Source organism: Momordica charantia, assembly GCF_013281855.1.
Source record: "Momordica charantia cultivar OHB3-1 chromosome 5 unlocalized genomic scaffold, Mcharantia_2.0 BLBB01000005.1, whole genome shotgun sequence".
Classification (NCBI taxonomy): Eukaryota; Viridiplantae; Streptophyta; class Magnoliopsida; order Cucurbitales; family Cucurbitaceae; genus Momordica; species Momordica charantia.
In genome coordinates this window covers 17220396-17238066 of record NW_028275163.1, presented here as the reverse complement: position 1 = coordinate 17238066, position 17671 = coordinate 17220396, and the positions used below count along the sequence as shown (strand labels likewise).

The window sequence follows — 17671 nt, the reverse complement described above, 5'->3', positions numbered from 1 at the left end:
CGAATACAAGTTAATCTCTCAAATAAAATTTTCACACCTTACTAAAATGGGTTTATTTTTGGAAAAGGATTAGAAAAAATTACTTGATCTCAACATTTCGAACCTTGAGTCGGACATAAACAAAAAATGATAGAAAACTTTATTTTACAGAAATAGACCAATTTCAATTTTTTGTTTTTTGAGTTATTTTTGGCAATTTTCCAATAAAGAGTTAATCCTTTTCCGTCTAACGCTTGGTTTCTTCCTAGTCGCTAGCCTCACTGCAGTTCTCATGCTCTCTCTCTCTCTCTCTCTAGTCTCTACTCCATGGCGACGCTGTCACCGCACTGCCATTACCGCCCCTCCCACCACCGCAGAATCTCCCAACCTACCGATTTATCTGGTCGGAGCTTCAATTCCACTCTCCAAAAATCGCTCATCATTTGCAAGAACTCCAATAACGAATCGGCATTCGCAGAGAAAAAGCAAGTTCTAGTGGACTACAACAATGGCAAGCACGAAATTCGAACCCTCGTTAATGGACTCCGAAAAGTCGATATACCCAGGCGGTACCAGTTGCGAGTTGAGGGCGAACGATTCCAGAAGGACTGGACGGTCACTGAGGTCGTCCAAAGAATTCTGAAGCTACAAAATCATAGCGATGTCGAGGCTTTGCTGAATTGCTGGGTTGGACGATTTGCTAGAAAGAATTACCCTGCTCTTATGAAGGTACATGACTTCCTCTGTCTCTCATTTTAATACCTTATTGTGCGACGGAAACAGTTTGTTAGACTCTAATTCGTCGATTGGTATGACTGATTTGGAGAATTTACGAGCGACATTTACGAGCTTGATATGTGTATAAGTTCCATTTACGTGATGGAGACTTGAGTTAGCAAGCCTTTTATTATCTACTACATGAATGTTATATGGCGGGAAACATATATCTCAATGTGATAATTTTTCGTTTCTTAATACAACCGTTCTTTACCCTTGTCGCAGGAGTTGACTCAAAGTGGGTCTATTGAACACTGTGTTCAAGTATTTGTTTGGATGAAGAACCAACAGAATTATTGTGCCCGTAATGATATCTACAATATGATGATAAGGCTGCATGCCCGACATAACCGAACCGATCAAGCTCGTGGTTTGTTTTTTGAAATGGAAAAGTGGAGGTAGGTCTTAGATTCACCATGTATTGTTTTAAGTATTGAGGATTCTTTTTTTTCTATGGTTCTGTGAAGGTATTCTTGATGCTTTGTTTGTTGTGATGCCATTCTTACCTCTGTTCAAATATTGTTAATTAAATGATTTCTTATTAGATGCAAACCTGATGCCGAGACTTACAATGCCCTAATCAATGCACATGGTAGAGCAGGCCAATGGCGTTGGGCGATGAATATAATGGAAGACATGCTACGTGCTGCTGTGTGTATTTATACTTACCTTATGATCTTAGTGGCTCTGACTGACTGTGAGCAACCTTCTTGTCTTTGATTGTTCAAGTTATACACACACATAATATGTGTTTGTATGCCCATAATCTTCATCCATTCAATGTTCATCAATATCAAAGAACTAGGACTACATACCTTAAAAAATTGATAGTTAAAACCCTCACAAGGTCAATCATGAATGCCCTAAGACCTGGGGATTTGTGTAAAATTTCTTTTATGGAGGTATTCCAGGTTGTTTTCTTTTTATCTTTTGTTTAACTTCCCTAACTTGCAGTCAGGTTGAATAAGTGGAGTGCACAAGCCTGTGAGATATTGGGTTTGGGAAAGATCTAGGAAGTCTTTATGAGTTGTGTCGGTCTTATTGGTGTTTAGTTGGGGACTTCAATGTCCTAAATTTCGAGTGGAGAAATTGAGTATGGGGTTTCTGTAGGTCTGTGAGAAAACTGGTGACTATGGATTTGTGCACTTTCCCTTATCAAATTTACATTGACCCATATGTCTTATTTTTGGTCCGACTTCTTGGGGTCCTACCCTTTCTAGATTTGAGACACACAATTATTTTAAGGATGAATAAACCACCACTCAACCCAAAAGCTTAAGCTGATGGGTTGGGTAGATTTTAATTCATATATGGATATCTCAACACTCTCCCTCACTCGTGGGCTTGGATAATTGCACAAGAACCAACAAGTGGAAATCATTATAAATGGGGAGGAAATAACAAGGTCTGTTTGGTGAGATTCTTCATAAGGAGGATCAAAGTTGTAGACAAAAAGCTAAGTTCAAATGGGCTAAATAAGGTGACTGTAATTCCAGGTTTTTCCATAGTTTGGCTAATGGGAGAAGAAGTAAGAATGTTATTTCTTCCTTGGTTAATGAGTCTGGGGAGGTGCTGTGTGAGGATCAGAAATTGAGGAGGAAGTGATTTTGTTCTTTAAGAACTTATACTCCCCAACATCGTGTTCCAGGCCTTTCTTGGAAGGTTTGGATTGGAACCCCATCTCGGTGGTAGAGAAAGAAAACCTTGAAGCTCCCTTCTCGTTAGAAGAAGTTCGTAGGGTTGTGTTTGGCTTTGATAGAGATAAGTCCCCTGGCCCGGATGGTTTCACTATGGTGTTCTTTTAGGATAACTGGGATGGAGTTAAGGAGGACTTGATGAAAGTGTTTAAGGAGTTCCATGAAAGAGGGGTGATTGATGCTTCTATGAATGAAACGTATGTGTGTCTCATTTCGAAGAAGGTTAATGCAATCAAAGTCAAAGAGTTTAGACCCATCAGTCTGATTACAAGCCATAAAATGATTGCCAAGACCCTCGCTGACAGGTTAAAAAGGTTATGCCGACTACCATTTCAGAGACGCAAGGGGCTTCTATTACAGGGAGACAAATTTTGGATCAGGTGTTGATTTGCCAATGAATCGATTGAGGATTATAGAAAGAGCAAAAAAGAGGGTGCGATTTTTAAGATTGATTTTGAAAAGGCCTATGATCATGTAGATTGGGATTTTTTGGATAAGGTTTTGTGGAAGAAAGGTTTTGGTTACAAATGGAGAGGGTGGATTTGGAATTGCATTAGGTCGGTGAATTTCTCTATTTTGGTGAATGGGAGACCTAGGGGGGAAATCCTAGCCTCGAGAGGCCTCAGGCAAGGTGATCCTTTATCCCCTTTCCTGTTTATTCTGGTGGTGGATATCCTAAGTAGACTAATCTCTGTTGCAGTGGAGAAAGGGGCTTTGGAAGCTTTTGAAGTGGGTAGGGAGAAAATCCGTCTCTCACCTTCCGTTTGCTGATGATACCATCCTTTTCTGTTCTAGCAATCCTACTGCGTTTAAAAACCTTAATTGCCTTCTCGATTTCTTCGAAGCCATTTCGGGTTTGAAGATTAATAGGAGCAAGAGTTCGTTATTGGGAATTAATTGTGAGGACATCAAGATCAGTGAGTGGGCGACTCTCGTGGGGTGTGAAGTTGGTAAGTTTCCGACCTCTTATCTTGGTCTTCCGTTAGGTCACAATCCAAAGTCTGCTATCTTTTGGCCGCCGGTACTGGAAAAGTTTCAGAAGCGCCTCTCTAGTTGGAAGAAGGTTTTTTTTCAGGAGGGAGACTCACTTAAATTCAATTTGTTCTCAGAGGCATTTCGAACTACTTTTTGTCCCTCTTCAGAATCCCAGTGACTGTGAGTGAAAGGCTAGAGAAATTAATGAGGGATTTTCTTTGGGAAGGTGTGGAGGAAGGGGGTGGGCTCATCTTGTTAACTGGAAAGAGGTGTCTAAGCCTCTGGAGGAGGGAGGTCTAGGCATTGGGAACTTGAGGATTAGAAACGAGGCTTTCCTGGCTAAATGGTTATGGCGGTTCTTCCACGAATCTAATGCCTTGTGGCGAAAGATTATAGTGAGTAAGTATGGGCTTCATCTGTTTGATTGGGTACAGGCAGGTGGGGCTAGAGTAAGCAACTACAATCCCTAGAAGGCTATTGCTTTGGGTTTCCCTGTTTTCTCTCATTCTTTACATGTCTCTGTGGGGGAAGGTCTTAATACGTACTTCTAGGAGGATACTTGGATAGGCGACAAACCCTTGTGTCTTGCTTTCCCTCGGATCTACTTTCATCTGATAAGAAACTCCTTTCAGTGGCCGAGGTTTTAAGTTCTGGAGAAGAGGGTTTGTCCATCTCTTTGGGGCTCACTCGTTCCTTGACTGATCGGGAATCGTCAGAGGTTTTTGATTTACTGGATTAGCTGTCTAGAGTTTCCTTATTTGTTGGGAGGGAAGATGTGAGGGTGTGGACCCCCAATCCTTCGAAAGGTTTTTCTTGTAGCTCCTTTTTCCATGTCCTGAACTCCTTGTCGTCCTCTTCTTGTTCTTCGTCCCTGTTGACCCCTTGGTTCACCTCGCTTTGGGAGATTAAAATTCCAAAGAAGATCAAGTTCTTTGGGTGGCAAGTCTTACTTGGAAAAGTTAATACCTTGGATCAGATCCTCCCTTTATTTGGGTCCGCAGTGGTGTGTTCTGTGTAGGAATGCTTCGGAGGATCTTGATCATTTGTTGTTGTCTTGTCAGTTCGCGTAGGAGTTATGGCTTCGTTTCTTTAGATGTTTTGGGATTTTTTGGGCCCGTTCCAGAGATTGTAGGGCAATGATGGAGGAAGTATTGTTATTCTCCCCGTTTCGAGACAAAGGACGTTATCCTTGGCAAGCGTCTTTTCTGGCTACTCTATGAGGTATTTGGCAGGAGAGAAACAATAGAATTTTTAGGGGGGTAGAGAGATCTGTGGATTATACGTGGGATCTTATTAGATTTAACACTTCTCTATGGGGATCGGTCACTAAGGCTTTTTGTAATTATCAGTTAGGAGTCATTCTTTTGGATTGGAGCCCGTTTATTTAGGGGTTTCCTTTTGCTGGGCTGTTTTTTTGTACGCCCTCTTTTTGTAGTTTTTATTCATTTATCTCAATGAAAGTGCAGTTTCTTATAAAAAAAAACAATGTAGAAGTTCGGACATAGGACCTCCCGCTCTGATACCATCTTAAATTTAAGAGAATAAAATATTTTGATATATTCAAATAGTGCAACTTAGGTCTTCTTATATAGGAGAAAGACCTAATACAAAAAAGAGTAGTAAACCTAATACATAAAGGAATAAGAGACTTGCAACAAGAAAAGAAATAAAAACCTTAAAGATTTAAAAAGACAACCGATAAATGTTTATATATTGATATTCACAAAAATAACCTCAGTAATGTTGTTCTTTAGTGTAGATTTGGTGTGTTCTTTGGTAGTCCTTGTGTTGAAAAGGAAAAAAAATTGAAAAACAATGTTTAGTCAAGCATCTCTTAGTTGTCATCCCAAGAAATAACAAAAAGAAAAGTGTTTTTTTTTTAACGTAAAATACAAACTGTAGTATTGAGTGAAGAAAAAGTGTAGGGAGGGAAGATTTTGTAGAAGGTGAAGGAGAAGAAAGGTTTCTTGAGAGGGAATTAGGTTGGATTGTGAAGGAAAGGAAGAGATTTGTTGTCATCGGAGTATCAAGGATTGATAATTATTGGGATATATGAAGTGACATTCATCACAAGTTGCAGTTTTCTACCCAGGTTAGATGCATAGTTATTTTTTATTTTTTATTTTTATTTTTTGAGTTCAATATAGTTTTCTATTTGATTAGATGATTGATGCCCTTTATTTCCTGGTTTTATCGTTTTTTTGGGGTCATATTTCATTTGTTTGATAGGGGTTTTCATCCCTTCTGTACAAAAACGTAAACTTCATTATATTTAATTTTTTGCATCAAAAGACCCACTCAGTTACAGTTATTTTAAAAATTGTTCAGTCTTTACTGATATTACTTTTTGTTTATTTATACATATAAAATAAATATTAATGATAAAGATAATATATAATGAAGAAAATTATAAAACAATATTGTAAATATTGAAAAAATTTCAATAAATTTATATACAAATTAATTTTTTAACTTTGATTATCAATGTATATATATTATACTATGAAAGTTATTATTTCCTTATTGATGCAGATCCCTCCTAGTCGATCAACATTTAATAACTTGATAAATGCATGTGGATCTTGTGGAAATTGGAGAGAAGCTTTGCGAGTTTGCAAGAAAATGACGGACAACGGGGTTGGCCCTGATCTTGTGACTCACAATATTGTTCTATCTGCATACAAAAGTGGGGCTCAGTATTCAAAAGCTTTGTCCTATTTTGAATTGATGAAGGGCACAAAAATCCGACCTGACACAACTACACTTAATATTGTGATTCATTGTTTGATAAAGGTCAAAAAATATGGACAAGCTATTGAAATTTTTAATTCCATGCGGGAGAAGAGGGCTGAATGTCATCCTGACGTTGTAACTTTCACCAGCATCATCCATCTTTATTCTGTATGTGGGCAGATTGAAGATTGTAAAGCTGCATTTAATACAATGCTGGGAGAAGGCATAAAACCTAACATTGTTTCATATAATGCTCTAATAAGTGCATATGCTTCCCATGGGATGGATAAAGAAGCATTTTTAGTTTTTGATGAGATGAAAAGGAGTGGTTTTCGCCCTGATGTTGTGTCTTATACATCTTTACTCAGTGCATTTGGAAGATCTCAGCAACCTGCAAGGGCTAGGGAAGTGTTTGATATGATGAAGAGAAACAACTGTAAGCCAAATATTGTTACCTACAATGCATTAATAGATGCTTATGGATGTAATGGTTATTTAACTAAAGCTATTGACATCTTACGTGAGATGGAGCAAGATGGAATCCAGCCAAATGTTGTCTCAATATGCACCCTCTTGGCTGCTTGTGGACGATGTGGTCAAAAGGTGAATATAGATGCTGTACTTTCAGCTGCCAAGCTTCGGGGAATTCCACTGAACACTATTGCATATAATTCAGCTATTGGGAGCTATATGAATATTGGTGAATATGAAAAGGCAATTAATTTGTATAAATCAATGAAGAAAATGAACACTAAACCAGACTGTGTCACATATACTATCTTGATAAGTAGTTGTAGTAGGATGTCAAGATATGACGAAGCACTCTACTTTTTCAAAGAAATGGTAGATTTGAGGATTCCTTTGTCCAAAGAGATCTACTCCTCTATGATCTGTGCTTATAGCAAACAGGTAAGTACTCTAGCAAGACTCTTCCCTTGTTAGGCTACCCATCAATTGACACAAATCCTGTTCTTTTATTAACCGTTCAATTTTTGTGCATTGCAGGGTCAACTTGTGAAAGCAGAATCTATGTTCAACTCAATGAAGGGGAGTGGTTGTTGTACTGATTTAGTTACATATACAGCAATGATAAATGCATATAGTGCATCTGGTAGGTTTTTTCTGTTTTAATCTGATTTGAGACGGTCAAGAAAGATAAATTGTTTTATTTTGATTTTTCGTAAATTAATTTTCATAACAGAGAACTGGGAAAAGGCTTGCGCCTTGTTTCATGAAATGGAAACAAATAACATTGAACTGGATCATATCGCATGCTCCGCTTTGATGAAAGCATTTAGTAAGGGAAACCAGGCCTCCAACGTTCTTATTCTGGCAGATATCATGAAGGAGAAGGGAATCCCTTTCAACGATGCCAATTTCTTTGATATGTTGTCAGCTTGTAGCATGTAAGATTGTACATATATATATGTTCAATGTTTTATTTATATACATTTTGGCACACTATTGGAATATGTCACCTTGTACTCTTTTATATGACAAGGAGGGTTAGTTCACTGTCCGTTAGTAGAAAATTTTGTGAGCATTTGGTTTGGATGAACTAGTAGACTCACCAGCGATCCTTCCGTGTAGTCTTCTGAATTAGTTCACTGTCCTTTCAAGGGAATCCCTTTCAACGATGCCAATTTCTTTGATATGTTGTCAGCTTGTAGCATGTAAGATTGTACATATATATATGTTCAATGTTTTATTTATATACATTTTGGCACACTATTGGAATATTTCACCTTGTACTCTTTTATATGGCAAGGAGGGTTAGTTCACTGTCCGTTAGTAGAAAATTTTGTGAGCATTTGGTTTGGATGAACTAGTAGACTCACCAGCGATCCTTCCGTGTAGTCTTCTGAAAATAATATAATTTCTTAGCTGGATAAATTTGTGAAGTGACTGGGTGGTATAACTGTGTATGTTTATTAAGTTGAATGTTTACAAGAAACATTTAAGATGCTTGTACTCTCCTCAACTGCCTGAACATCTTTCTTAGGTTGTCCTACTCAACCTCACATACATATATCGAATGGTAGTCCACTCGCTCCCCTTCCTGGTGAACTCTTGACTAATGAACAACCCTCTTAACTGACACCAACAGCTATAACAGTTAACTAATAGCTAACTACTCTACCTCCATTGTGTCTAGTGTAAGTAAATTGTATAGGTACCTGGTTTGCCCATCAGTAATCTGCCCAAACTTTTACTTTGTCCTCAAGCTGAAAAGAGGGGAATTGTTGTGAGATGGTGTCGGAAGGTTCGCATGTCACCTCGATATCAGGGTGCCATTACCAATTGATCAATAGGTCAACAACCCTAGGGTCACTGTCCACACTTTTGTCTTTTAATTTAGATCCATGCTGCAATTGGAGCTCCAAATCAGCCGTGAACTGACAGGGAGCAGTGGTGTAGTTGGCCACAGAGGAGTGATTTTGTATGGAAACCTTCCAATACTCAGCCCTAGTAGTCCAGTTACCCCATGCACAAGGTTTCCTTTGATGAGGAATCTGCAAACAAGTTTCAAGGCATCTTTTGACAAACTTCTAGCCATCCATCTGCTTATGGGTATAAATTTTAATCTCTTCTAAACCTGTGCTATACTTTTAGGAAATTTTGCTCCAAAATAACTCATAAAAACATTGTCTCATTTTGAAACAATGGATAAAGGATGCTATGGAGTTGCACAATGTCTTTGACCACCCACCTGCGACTCCCTTGGGCTATGTGGTTTCAAGTTGTAGGCTAGGTGGCTTCCTCATTTCACTTCAGTCAAGCTACGACTCACTTAGGCTAGATGGCTTCTTGTATCAACTAACTTAGGCTACTGGGTATCTAGGCTCACCTAAGCTTTGCACTATTTTCTTCGTAAATTCTTAGGTGGCGAGCTACTTGGACAGCAATCTAGCATAAATTAACCATCTAGGTGACATAGTCTGCCCATTATCTTCATGCTTTTTCCATATGTTTAACACTTATGATTACGATTGCATATAATCATTGCACTTTTGTCAACACAACCCACTTGATTTTGAATCCTTTTGCACGAAAGGTTTTCAGGTTTTTTATTTTTATTTTTTTCCTTATTATGTTCATTCTTTCAGCAAGAAACTTACTGAAATTTGTATGCAGACTACGAGATTGGAGGAAAGCAACTGACTTAATCAAGCTAATGGAGCCCTCTTTGCATCTTGTTTCAGTAGGAACCATTAACCATCTTCTGAACTTTCTGGGAAAAAGTGGAAAGACGGAGATTATGATGAAGGTAGTTGGAAAATACTAGTATATTTTTTTTATGAGTTCATGTTGGTAATCGAGCTAAATTTTCTGCACGTGTTTTTTCACTTTAATTCTTTTTTTTTCCATTTTCTGATCACATTTGCCAACTGTTAGTATTCTTGTAATGGATATACTCTAAGCTATTTTATTCCGAATACAGCTATTCTACAGATTCATGGCATTGGGATCCAGTGTCAATATTAATACTTATTCAATATTGCTGAAGAATCTTTTGTCGGCTGGAAATTGGAGGAAATACATTGAGGTACTCTTTATATTTTATAATATGGCATTTCAAGGCCTTTAAAAAGCTGTTACTGCATGAAAAAAATATATATCCATGACATTGATTATAGGAGTTGCGTATAACTTGGACATTGGTTGTCACAAGTATTTCTGATTTCTCAGTACCATTATTAAAGCAGATTGTGAGTAAATCTAAACTTTGGAGGAGTACCATATGAATTATTAGAGATTGTCTATACATGGTAGTATAAATTTCTTTCGAGTCTTTTTGTCAAGATGCCAAGAGTCACGATTTGTAGAGCTGGATAAACGTTTGAATGTTCAGTTGAAAGTAGTTCTTACGTTGCTTACTTCAGTTTTTTCCAAATAATATAGTTGTCTCTACTTCTTAGTTTCTGTTTTTTAATGTGGACTGTGGAGTTTGTCACAATTTTTCTTTGTACTTTCACCCTTTTGATGAAATTTTTGCTTTCTATTTATAAAGGAAAAGAGAATAGAACTTGCTAGTTGCTAATACTTAAATTCTGTTGAATGACATGATTTCTTATAAATTTTCACATATACCCAACTGTCCAATACTTGTATGGCCAGGGATATGGAAATTTAAGCGAACTTATATGCAGGTATTGCAGTGGATGGATGATGCTGGAATTCAACCCTCAAATGCAATGTACAAGGACATACTTTACTTTGCACAAAATTGTGGGGGTGCTGAGTGTGCCGCTGTCATTAAAGAAAGAGTTGGTACGTGGTTATGTAGTTTTTTTTTTCTTTTTTTTTTTTTTATATCTGTAAGTGTCTGAGCCTTCGCGTGTATTTCGACTAATCTCACAGGGCAACTGCCAATCCTGCAACATTTTTTGTTGTCATTGTAGGATATTAAATCTACCTAATCTTAGGTAGGTGACCACAGTTTGAACCCATTCCATCCAAGCCCTATACTATTTACATAAGAAACCATACTTTGATAGAACAAATGAAAGAGACGCGAATAAAACGGGTTAAATTGTTAAGGATACTGGATAACGATGATTACTAGATTCTTTGGTCAGATATCAGGAGGCTCTGAACCTAGCTGTAGTTTAAACTTCTCCCGGAGCATCTTCAAGCCTCTAAAAATCTTCCTCTTTCTCTCGAGTCAAATGTTCCCGAAAATACTGAGAACGATTCTTCATAGGGCTCCTTCTGATAATAAACCATACAAAACTAGACTTATGATTTGTTCCGAGTGGAGCCGGAGGATGATACCCTAATTTGGAAGCTTTAAGGAGAGAGACGATGAAAAAATTGTTACCTAATCCTCATGCTGGTCTATAAAGTTCAACTATTCAATTATTGTTACTATAATTTTTCAGTCATTTAAAGTTGAACCAAACTGTAGTTTTTCAAGCCTCTATAAATCTTCTTGATGTGCTCTTGAGCCAAATGTTCCCCAAAATAGCGAGAACGGTTCTTCATAAGTCTCCTTCTGATAACAAGCCATACGAAACTGGACTTATGATTTATCCCGAGTGGAGCAGGAGGATGAAGTTGGAAGTTTAAAGGAGAGACGAAAGAAAAAATTGTTTCGTAATCCTCATGCTGGTGTATAAAGTTCAACTATTCAGTTATTGTTACTGTGATTTTCCAGTCATTTTGGGTTGAGTTGTCACACTATTTCTTTCGTAAGATTTGTTTAGTTTTACTACATTTTTATTATTTCCCATCAAGTAGTGATTTATCAATTTATATATATTTATACATATTTTGCATTATATAACCATATGCAGAATCTCTGAAAAGATAGTCTGGAGCAAGCTTTTTGTATTCATATCCTCCCATTTAACGGGTGTTATTACACGTTCACCCTTAGTCTACATGGATGACGAATTTCGGTAACGTCTGCAACACTCTACAAAGGATACTCTTGTTGAAGATCTTTCTTTAGTACAATACATGAGGGTGGGGATTTGAATCCACGACTTTTAATCGGGAATGTATGTCTTAAATTGAGCTATGCTCAAGTTGGCTTCATTACAAGATCTATAGTGCGCCCAAATTTCTATGTATATATGTTATATGTGGAATTTGTCCGAAATACAATTGTCTTGCCATCCTAGGTCTATTAACTTAAGTCATTGGACATTGGATAAAGCTTCCTTCCTGAAGATTCAGGAGGGAGCTTCTCTTGAATTCATGCGTGATCCAGTAACATATAAATAAGTGGATTTTTTAATTTTGTGATCCACTTGTCTATATGCTATTGGATCACATAGGAATTCAGAAGGAGCTTTTTAGGAGGGAAATTTTTATTTATAATGTAAATTTGTCCAACAAAATTGTTCTTATTTGTCAAAACTGTGTATAGATCATTGTAACGAAATCTCAAGTGCAACTGCAATGTTTAAATCTTCTTAGATACGAAGTTTATTTTATTTAGATAATATCTTGGGAAGACTATTTTTAATTTTTAATTTCATAAATGTCTTTAGTTTTCCAAATTCACGCTTTTAGATTTTTTCATATATGATTTTATTCTAATACCATTTCTACCTTATTTATTGCTTTTTATTTTATTATAATTTTAAAATTTAAAAGATTTGAATCCTTAATTTTTTATTATATTCATTTAATTATTGTGGATCCTATTCAATTATTCAATCTAAATTCCTCAAATCTCTCCTTAAAAAAAGATTTTATTCTCTCATCAATTAAGAACTTCCAAATTTGTGAAATCATTTTTTGAATTAATAAAATCGTTTGCTGCTGCTTCCTTCTCCAACCTTGATTTTTTTCTCGGCGTCTTCCCTTTTTTCGTGCATACCTTCATCAATGTCGATAGTATTGAATTGCATACCGTCTGTGTACTTCTTCAGAGCTTCCATCAACGAGCGATTTTTTCCTTCTACTTTTCGTTGCCGAATAGACTTTCCATCGATCTCATTCCACATTTCCAACATCGTGCAGCGTGCTTCCGTCAAAGAGGTATTTATTCCTTCAAATTTTCGTTGCCGAATAAACTTTCCGTCGACGTCGTTGAATGTTTCCGATGCCGTTCAGCGTGTTCCTCGTCTCATGTCCCCTTCTGTTTTTACCATTGATACTTATTAGTCTTCCGTTAAGATTGGTATATATGGGGATATATTTTATGTATGTGTACAGAAAATGGAAGTTCTAAACGTCTTACAGTCTTAGTATTCTTGATTATATTCGTATATATGGGTATGTATCGTATATGTGAATATATCTTATATGTGTATACATATATCTTATAATTCTGTAGAAAGGATCCTCCATACCATTTGTAATTAGTCTTCCGTTAAGATTGATATATATGGGGATATATTTTGTTTATGTGTATAGAAAATTGAAGTTCTAAATGTCTCATATTCTTAGTATTCTTGATTATATTCGTATATATAGGTATATATTATATATGTGTATATATCTTATATCCTATAGTAACGTAGAAAGGGTCTCCAAAAGTGAAGTTTTAAACGTCTCATGGATGAAGCGAAAAAAGTTCTTGATTTCGAATCTGGGAGATTTTTGGACGGGATTTGGAGATATTTTCCGAGGTTATGATTTCAATTTTGGGGAATTTAGGGTTTTATTTTTAATGTTTGGGTGTTTTAATTTGTTTTGGAAAGTATCATTAAACTAAAATTATGGGATCTAAATTATAACCTTCAAATTAATCAATTTTGCATATTAAAATGAATTTAAAATGAATTTGTAAATACAAGAGGCTATTTAAGTAATTTATATGATGGGTACCCTCTAAATATGGTTGATACATGACAAATGTGTAAATTCTATACCTTCCATCCTTTTATGTAATTAGGATCTTTAAATAGTCCATCAATGTACTAATCCCATAATAAAACTGCTAAATCTACCTATTTTGAAAATTATTTTAAAATATTATTACTTTGTCTCCAACATAATCTAATTATTATTCAAATTATTTGAAAATATATTATTAATTTGGCTTCAACATAATCTAATTAAAACGTATAACAAATCTAATCAATTCGCTAATAAATTTCACATCAATCACCATTTTAGGTCTCTTGAATATTTTTACATGAGTTTCATCAATCCCCATTTTGGTTACATTGTTGAGAATTTAAATCGCAAGCAACGCAGGAATACTATGCAATTGTTCGTAGCCACAGTTTTACATGATAGAAGCAGGGAGGAGCAGGACAATTATCAAGGTTCAATACTGGGCACGTTTCAATTCCATTCGATTCCAGCCTCCAACAACTCATTGCATGCATCTCTAGAGATCTTCATTTTCTAGAAGAAAAGAAAATTATGCGTCTTTCATTGTTCAGAAATGGTGCAACCAAGTCAATCATTATGAGACTATGAGTAGATAGAGATGTGGGGTGGACCATATTTGTTTTTTCGGATGTCATGTGCAGCAACTACTGCATAATTGTGGATACTAACCTAGTACATAACATCATCTACGGGGGTAGCGGAAGTGCAGACATCACTCAGAACGGGAAGAAATTTATCTTCACGGACCCTATTTATTTTGACTAGTCTCCCTCTAATTTCTCGTTGGAAGAATTTTATGTTTTCCAAAATAAGGAAGAATTGAATAAGGCTCCTCTCAATAGTGTGACGGTAAATTATGGATTGTTAGAAAACTCGTACCGGAGCACACTTGTTCGATTGATGTTGTTCGTAATGACCATATAGGCAAGCGACGACAACAATGATAAGTGAATGTGCGAAGACAATGCTGAGCATGAACAACAAGAGACATTGTAGTCCACGTGACATATATAATTGATTACATTTGGAAGAAGCATGGAATCAATATTAGCTATTAAGCTTGGAGAGGAGAATGGAGAATGCTCTAAACTCATTAAGGGGGTCATCTGAATAGTTGTACGCTCTCATCCTGTCTTTTGCAGCCAGAATGATCAAGAAAAATCCAATTACCGTATGTGTTTCTACTTACTCTGTCTTTATTCTGTCTGTACACGTATTTACCATATATACGTCCGCAGAGACGTACACAGCCCACGAGCGAGGTTGATGGTGATGAGACGTTTAAAATTTTCTTTATGAGTCTGGCAACATCAATATATGGATGGAAATACTGCTTTCAAGTATTTTCCATCGACGACAACATCAATTTATTTTTGTTAGTCCATTTTTCGTATTCTTTTGCATATTAATCTTTTTTTTTATTTCAAAGTATTCATTTAACAGATTTTATTTTAGCAATTTTGAACTTTCTAAATCTAGATTTTATTCTGGAAAGTTTGAACTTTAAAATCTAGATTCACTATTTTATTTCCTAAGATCAAAGGTATTTTTGACACAAAATTTTGGGGGTAATGGTAGGATAATTTTAGCTATTTTGATGGATGGATATATTTGTCCAAATAAAATTATAGCGTTGAACTCTAACCGCCTGTTTGCCATTTTTATGATATTGGATTTTTTTGGCCAAGTCATATTATTTAATATAGCTACTCTGCCTCATATTTAATTATATAATTTTAACTATCCAACAAATTATTTAATTTTTTAGTTACATAATTGGATTTAATTTATTATGTCTTAAATAACAATTTATTTGCGTGTCTTTAAATTTATAAAAATATTTTTAATTAAAACCGGATAACCACATTAACTATTTCAAATTTATATTATATTCTATATTTTCTATACATCTTATTTTATTGTCTTATTTTTTAGTTGCAATACTGTATTTCCTTATTGAAAATGTCAACAAATAATAACATATTTTATTTGAAAAACTAAATATTTTAGTACCATTTAAAAATTGTGTTTAGTTGTTATTGTATAGGTAAAATTGTAAGAAACATTATATTAAAATATTCAAAAAAACCATATGCATTGCACATGATATTAACTAGTATATATATATAAATGGGGATACAAAGGAGAATGTTTACCTACCAATTTTGCCCTTAATATTTCAATAAATACCTATTTTGTGCTTCATACTTCTCCAGGATACGATTGGTCGAGGTGTCTATTGAGGGAAGTAGTGCATCCATTCGAATATATATGAGTGTTATTGAGATCCATAATTATTTATATAGAACAAAAGACCAATTTTTTTTTTTTTAGAAATAGAAGTTAAGAAGATGTGACTGTTGGACGAAATGATGTGTTTATTACTATATATATGGGATTACAAACAATTTATAAAATGAAAGGAAACTAAGTATTGATCAAACATAAAATTCTATATTTTTTTTCTTTTCCCAAAATATCAAATGAAGGTTTTTTCTTTTATCAATGAACTCAAACCTTTCAAAAAATAATGGACCGCTCTTTGTAGGAAAACATTAAACCATGTCAAAATGAAGATTTGCGAATCTCGAAACTTATTTTAGTCAATGAAGATATAGAGTATAAAATTATATTTAATGTTCGTATTTATCGTAATATGCCTCTCCCAATAGTTGTTTTCCTTTATCTTAACAAAGATTTGAAATGTAGATGTCGATAGAAATGTCGAGATCCCAATTTTACTAACATGTCAATGTCCACGGATATTTGGGAAAAAACCATGGAAATTGTGAAAATTAACAGAAATTGTTTTAATTAGTAAATAAAACTTTAATTTTAGCTTAAGTAAGCTATAATCGATCACTTTTAACCATCATATTTAAAAATATGAGTAACTTACTTATGAAAGTACTGATGTTGATAGAAATGTCGGAACAAGATAACGAAGATTGATGGAAATAATTTGAATTAATAAATTGGAGTTCAATATTGCTTAATTATGTTTTATTGATAATTTATAGCCAAATATTGTATTTAGTTACATAATTGAACAAGATATGAAATATATATATAATACATATGATAATTAAATTGAGTTTTTAAAAATGGGAGGATAGATTTAGAAATTTTGTAATTAAATTTGAAAAGAAAAATAGGTAAAATTAGGTTAAAAAAATCAATAGGAATAAAAAATAGGACAGGTCAATATAATTGTTACAAAAATAATTTTGGTGAAACAGTGACATTGTTGAAAATATCAAAAAAAGGTGAACTTTTTTTATTATATAGTTGACATGGGAAAAAACAACTGCCCCTATATTGATATCAAACCCTTTTACACGTAGACTTGAGCGGCATTTAAAACACTGTTCTTAACTTTTAGATTCTTTATTTTATATTTATATTTCTTATTAATTACCATGGGTTAGTTTTGATGAATACTTTTACTTGTGTGATCATTTTTTTTAGTGTTCTCTTTTGTTGCTATTTGATGTTAACTACTTCTGTACTCCTTATTTTATGCTTATATTTTTTATTACTTAACATAGGTTTCTACTCTAAATTGATGTGGTTAGTTTTGACTTTTTTACTGTAATCAAAATCTTTTATTATTGTTTTCCTTGGTCTATGGCATAAATTTTTCTGATGGAACACAACTATGTTTTAGTTTGTATTATATGAGATTTTTACTATTTTTATTTTTAAATGTTTTTTCCGGCTTATTTTTAAATGTTAACACGGTAGATTAGAAAATTTTAATTAGTTCCAAAAAAAATTAATATTTTTTTAAATCCTATTTAAATGGTTAAGTATAACGTTCGATTCTATATTGGTGTACAATAAAAAGTTTTTTTTTTACTTTTGACATAAATCAATTTTTAAAAATCATACATATTCGTGATCAAAGATTTCAAAACGCCTTAAATAAAATCAGTAGAAAATATACAATATCCAATAATCTTATGAAAAATCACCTAGAATCTGAGATCTTATCATCTTCTTGAAGGAAAATAAGGAGTAGATTCCTAAAAAAAATATTCAAAATAAGACTAAGATTTTTTTTTTCAAAAACTAAAAATTTGAAAGAAATTTAAAAATTAGCAAATAAATTTTGTTAATGTCTTACTTTATTGGTAAAAATATTATAAGTGAACTATATTTTTACCATTTTAAAATATAACCCAATATATCTCTTTTATGAAAATATGAAAAGT

General features: G+C 34.4%; 1 protein-coding gene across 1 annotated transcript; it reads left to right on the top strand.

Annotated features, from left to right (window-relative positions):
- Positions 1-236: 236 nt before the first annotated feature.
- EMB2654 (Tetratricopeptide repeat (TPR)-like superfamily protein) lies at positions 237-12085 on the top strand. The gene is made up of 10 exons (XM_022301128.2): positions 237-708; positions 982-1154; positions 1302-1407; positions 5961-7070; positions 7167-7272; positions 7363-7567; positions 9297-9429; positions 9604-9708; positions 10313-10433; positions 11459-12085. The coding sequence occupies exons 1-10, from the start codon at positions 307-309 to the stop codon at positions 11473-11475; spliced, it is 2478 nt and encodes an 825-aa protein (XP_022156820.1). The 5' UTR covers positions 237-306; the 3' UTR covers positions 11476-12085.
- Positions 12086-17671: the final 5586 nt, after the last annotated feature.